At 42.5% G+C, this 5,780-nt stretch overlaps 1 protein-coding gene across 1 annotated transcript; it reads left to right on the top strand.

Annotated features, from left to right (window-relative positions):
- The first annotated feature begins 529 nt into the window (after positions 1-529).
- Positions 530-5,558, top strand: LOC135553023 (secretory carrier-associated membrane protein 5-like). Its single transcript, XM_064985067.1, has 5 exons — positions 530-674; positions 3,295-3,451; positions 3,734-3,835; positions 4,363-4,480; positions 4,680-5,558. The coding sequence occupies exons 1-5, from the start codon at positions 530-532 to the stop codon at positions 4,869-4,871; spliced, it is 714 nt and encodes a 237-aa protein (XP_064841139.1). The 3' UTR covers positions 4,872-5,558.
- Positions 5,559-5,780: the final 222 nt, after the last annotated feature.

Here is a 5,780-nt window from a genome sequence, read left to right as displayed (position 1 = left end):
GTGTGTCAGCAAATCTCTTCAGTCGAATGTGACAAGTGACAACGTTGAGATTATAGATCTTGAAAACACTGGGTAAAAGCATAGCTACAGTATGTCACAAGTGGTGTCACACACAAGCTGCACACTGGCATAATTGATCCAACTCTTTCTGTCAGTAGTCTTTGTTCAACTATTGTGTGAGACCTACTAATGTAATGTGCAAATACATTTCACCAGTGAGTGCAAAAGCTGATTGGTACTGAGTTTTAGAATGACTGCATTTACAAAGCTACACTTTATTTGTAGGTTCAAGAGATTGAGGACCATAACAATCTGAACAATAAAATCAACAGTCATGGCTGGTAAGGATTTGCATTAAATTAAAATCAACACAAGAGTATGCATATGTTTTGGTACATTATCATGGTGTTCGATGAAAGTCATTTACTTTATGGTTTGGCTCTCATCAACCAACCAATCATACAAACAATATTATCTAGCCTAACATGACACACCTGCAAATGCTACTAATGTATTATTGACTCATGAAATGATTGTCATTTCTCCAGCAGAGAATAACTTCCCTCCAATACCGGGGTTCATCCCCCTGCAGCCATGTTTCTACCAGGACTTTGACGAGGAGATCCCTGAACAGCATCGCACCATGTGCAAGAGACTCTACCACCTGTGGATCTGTGAGTGCCCACTGCCCACTACACACAGCCCACTATCCACTGCCCACTACCCACAGCCCATACTAGAACAACTCTAGTCAGCCACTCTGTCCACATATTTAGGGGTTATGATCTCTTATTGCACTGTTATACTTCTTTCGCACTACTGAGCTGAGCCAAGAGAGCCTAGCCAAGCTGCACTGCGCTGGCCTGATTACTCATCAACCATAGTTGCTGGAACTGTGCTGGAAAGGAACGTGTAAAAGGAAAATAAGTGTGCCAGGACAGTACGGTTCAGGAAGCCACAATAGTGTGAAACAAGTTTCCCCTCTGTGCAGAGTTTCTGTGTAGCCCGCTCTCCAGTGTAGCCTACTGTTTAGATTAGATCATTGTGGTGAACACACGGGAGCTGACAGTTAACCTCTCCCATGCCACATGGGTTGTCTTCATCCACCACAGCTACATAGAGTGACGGAGGGTGTTCTGGTTTAACTAGATATGTGTATGTCGGTGGTGGTCGGTGCCGTTTAAGATGAGGGAAGAGCATTTTTTATTTATGAGCAAGAGCATGGACTAAATCAATTATTTAGTGACTTGACTATATTTTGTATAATTTTATCTAAAAAGGATAACTTTTCCACTGTTTCACTATTTACGTTTTCCTGAAATTCACTGAGTATCTGCCTTCACTAGTGTGTCTGTCATCCAGGCCTGTGGGATGATGCATACGCTGCTCCTTCTTCACATTTAATGACTTATCTTTTATTCTCTCTGCAGATCCCCCCCATTAAGTGATAAACATGTAAACAGGTATTCTGTACCTCTGTGTTTGCACTTACACACCATAACCAGTGTTGATGGAATGTTGTGCTCTGCATGTTTGATGTTTCTATGAGTTTATGTGTCTATGATTTCAGTCATTCTAAAATTTAACCCCTTAAACTCACCTCATTGAATAGTCACCCTTGTCACATTAGATGTATTGGTTAAGAATAGACCGAATTGTACAGAAAACTCAAAGGTATTCTTTGCTCAACTTAACCAATTAAAATACTTCTAGCCTTCACTTTGTTTCTTTGCCTGAAATGAAAAAAAGACTAATCAGTTAACCTCTTGAAACTCCCCATCCCGGATCCGGGATTGTGACTAAGCCTCAGGCTCATTAGCATAACGCAACGTTAACGATTTCTGAAAATCGCAAATAAAATTAAAATAATGCGTTTGCTCTCAAGCTTAGCCTTTTCTTAACAACACTGTCATCTCAGATTTTCAAAATATGCTTTTGAACCATAGAAATTGACTAATTTATGTAAGAGTATGCAAAGCTAGCATAGCATTTTGTGTAGCATGTAGCACGCAACATTTTCACAAAAGCCAGATAACCAAATAAATAAAATCATTTACCTTTGAAGAGCTTCTGATGTTTTCAATGAGGAGACTCCCAGCCACATACCAGATGCGCAGTTTTTCCTGAAAGCGTCTGTGTGTAGGAGAAATCGTTCCGTTTTCTACATTGCGCCTGGCTACCGAAACGAACCGAAATGCAGTCACCTACAACGTGAAACTTTTTCCGGATTAACTACATAATATCGACCGAAACATGGCAAACGTTGTTTGGAATCAATCCTCAAGGTGTTTTTTCACATATCTCTTCATTGACATGCAGTTTGTGGAAGCTTGCTTCTCTCTCTGTGCCCCATGGAAAAATACTGGCAGGTGACTTTTGCGCACCAATTTCGGCGCAGGACACCGGGCGGACACGTGGTAAATGTGGTCTCTTATGGTCAATCTTCCAACGATCTGCCTACAAATACGTCACAATGCTGCAGACACCTTGGAGAAACGACAGAAAGGGCAGACTCATTCCTCTTGCGTTCACAGCCATATAAGGAGATCATGAAAGACAGAGCCTCAAAAATCCTTGTCATTTCCTGGATGCCAAGTCATCTTGGTTTTGCCTGAAGCTCACGTTAAAGGGCACGCACAGAGAAGATATTTGTATTTCTGGACACGTCAGAGTGTTTTCTTTCGAACAGTAGCAATTATATGCATAGTCGAGCATCTTTTTGTGACAAAATATCTTGTTTAAAACGGGAACGTTTTTCTTCCAAAAATGAAATAGCGCCACCATAAGTGTAAGAGGTTAATGGGTCTATTATTATAGCTCTGGTTGGGTTTGTAAAAGACTAATCACTTAATGGGTCTATTATTATAGCTCTGGTTGGGTTTGTAAAAGACTAATCACTTAATGGGTCTATTATTATAGCTCTGGTTGGGTTTGTAGCTTGGATGAAGGGATATCTCTTCCCTTTGTGGACCAGTAATTGAAGCTGATTGGCTGCCTGTGGCAGTTCTGTGGAGCAGGCCCCGGAACTGAACCTCTAGCTCACGCAGTGCTTTAAATTACAACCAATTTGTTCTTAAGAACAGTAGGTTTGCTAGATTACTGAGACTTAGAACAAAACAGAGAAGAGAAAGAAAATATGGACATCTGCAGAAAGGACACCCAAGGAACCGGAGTGGACAGAATGTGGACATTTATCTGAGAGCTGGTTCCCTGCTGGGGTTATACTGTATTATACTTGGGCATTGTTCTACTGGTGTGTATAACAGTGTGTTCTCCTGGTGGTGTGTTTTATAGTGTATGCAATCACCCTGGCTGTGAATTTGGCGGGCTGCTTTGTGTGGATGCTGGGTGGAGGGGGCGTGACAAATTTTGGCATGGCCATCATATGGTTGATTCTCTTCACCCCCTGCTCCTATGCATGCTGGTTCAGGCCCATCTACAAGGCCTTCAAGTAAGTGGATTTCATACACATCCATAAGGTATCCAAGTACCACTAGATCCTTTTAAGCTATAACAAGGCCCATAGTTTTTCTAGATCAGGCTATGTGGTCAGGAAAACCCCCAATCTTACTATGACACCATTATGCTTGATCATAGTGATATACTGTCAGTCAAGGGAAATCAGTTACCGCCAAGAGAAATCTTGAAAAGGGGCTTATTTATTAACAAGTACCACACTGTATAATGTGCTGTGCGTCCGTGTCTTTACAATTCCTTTTTGTTGTTCTCCGAGGACTGACAGCTCGTTCAACTTCATGGCGTTCTTCTTTGTGTTCATGGCCCAGGTGGGCATCAGTATTATCCAGTGCATAGGGATCCCAGGCTGGGGAAACTGGTAATATTAAGCCCATTATAAATGATTATACACATGTATAAATGCTTAGAAATGTTCCATAATGTATTATACATGAAAGTTATTGTGTTACCGACAAATGTTTAGCCAAAAGATTTATGTCTTTAAAACAACAGCAGTATAACCTCCTACATTACCACATCCTGTCATATCATTAACAATGCAATAGATGACAGTCAGGAAATAGCCTCACTCAGGACATTTATGACTCCATTCTGTCATTCTGTCTGAGTTTAAGGCTGTTAAGGGCTAAATGTCACTTGGCTTCACTTTGATTAGCAGATATAATTGTAATGGCAGCTTCCATTAAGTGTATAAATGTCAACATTCAGAAATGGATGGTTTTATATGTGGGATATAAAACTTTTTTTAAGGCTGATCCATGATATTAACCTGCTACATAAAGTGATCATGATCGCTGTCGATGTTTGGAAGGTCTTCCTAATTTTTGGTATACTCAGTGTACACGAGCAAAAGGTAACTGTCTTCTTCTTCTCTACATCTCTCAGCGGCTGGCTGGCCACCATCTCTTTCTTCGGCTACAACCTTTGGATCGCCTTGCTGATGCTCATCCCCACCCTCTTTTTCACTGCCACGGCAACGCTGTCCTTCATCGCCCTCACCAAGGCAAGTTAATATCATCTGTGTTCCGTCACAACCATGGGACATGTACAGCATGCGGATGTGTATGGTGATCTTTATGTCAGTCACTCATGCCCATTGTGCCGGCTGGTGCATAGGGCAGCAACAAAGGTCTCCATTGCTCTCTGTCATCTTTATGTGCAGCCTGACATTTTCCTGTCGTCCCACTGCTCCCTCTCTCCAGGTCCATAACTTCTACCGTGGCAGCGGGGGCAGCATAGGCAAGGCTCAGGAGGAGTGGACCACAGGGGCCTGGAAGAACCCCCACATCCAGCAGGCAGCGCAGCAGGCAGCTATGGGAGCCGCCACGGGGGCCATGATGCCGGATCAGCAGTACTCCAGCAACACCCCACAGTACAATGACAACCAGATGTAGGGGATAAAGTGGAGGGAAGCATGTCAAAGCAGGAGCAGGAGTTTGGTATCTGTTTATCCCATCCCCCAAAAAGTGTGTCTTTATCACAACAGCTCTTTCTATAGGGCAGGGGTCTTCAACCTTTCTTGCCCAGGGACCATCTCCCAGGCACACCAGCAACCTAGGGACCCCCATCATACGTTAGTGATTTGTTTTCTTCTCACTTGTCTTGTCTTAGCATCAAGTGAATGATAATGTCAAGGAGAAGTAATCAACATTTAAAAAATGAATAGGATTTGGTAGATTGTTTTTCATTATTGTAATTGGGGAAGGAAGTCTAACATAGCCTATTAGCTTGAAAGGTAACTCCAAACACACTAAGAGCTGCTGTTTAGCTGGTTACACAAAGGTTAGCCTTTTGTAAAAATGCATGTCTAAGCCAAGAAAGCTTACCAGCAGCCAGCGACACTTGACGCACTGGTAGCCAATGTCAGATACTCCGGTGAGTGTAATTGGTTCCAATAAGTGTAATTTGCTTAATATTAGGAGTTAAGAAATAATGTTGACATCATTAGAAGGAAGATATTCTCCTCTTTTCTGCTGTAATCATTTATTCTATTGTTGCTAGCGATATACCCCTGCTATAGGGCACTACACCACACCTCCACACTATACCAGCTGACTCTGAACACCCATAACGTAAAGACATTTCATGTTCTCAGCTTCTACACTGAACTACAGTATCTGGTTTCTACTGTGTGATGTCATATTTCTGCTTCCGCTGCTTTGTTTTGGTGCGTCACATCAAAGACGTGTCCCTATCTTATGTCACTGTGTTAGCAGGGCCCTGTGGCCACATGCACACAGCACCAACTCCGCTCGTCAGAGCTCATTCTGATCACCCACTATCCTCTCCTCTGTGATCTTCGG

This window comes from Oncorhynchus masou, chromosome 2 (genome assembly GCF_036934945.1).
Source record: "Oncorhynchus masou masou isolate Uvic2021 chromosome 2, UVic_Omas_1.1, whole genome shotgun sequence".
Taxonomy (NCBI): Eukaryota; Metazoa; Chordata; class Actinopteri; order Salmoniformes; family Salmonidae; genus Oncorhynchus; species Oncorhynchus masou.
Note: the sequence above shows the minus strand (reverse complement) of the source record. Positions and strands in the feature narration are given on the sequence as shown.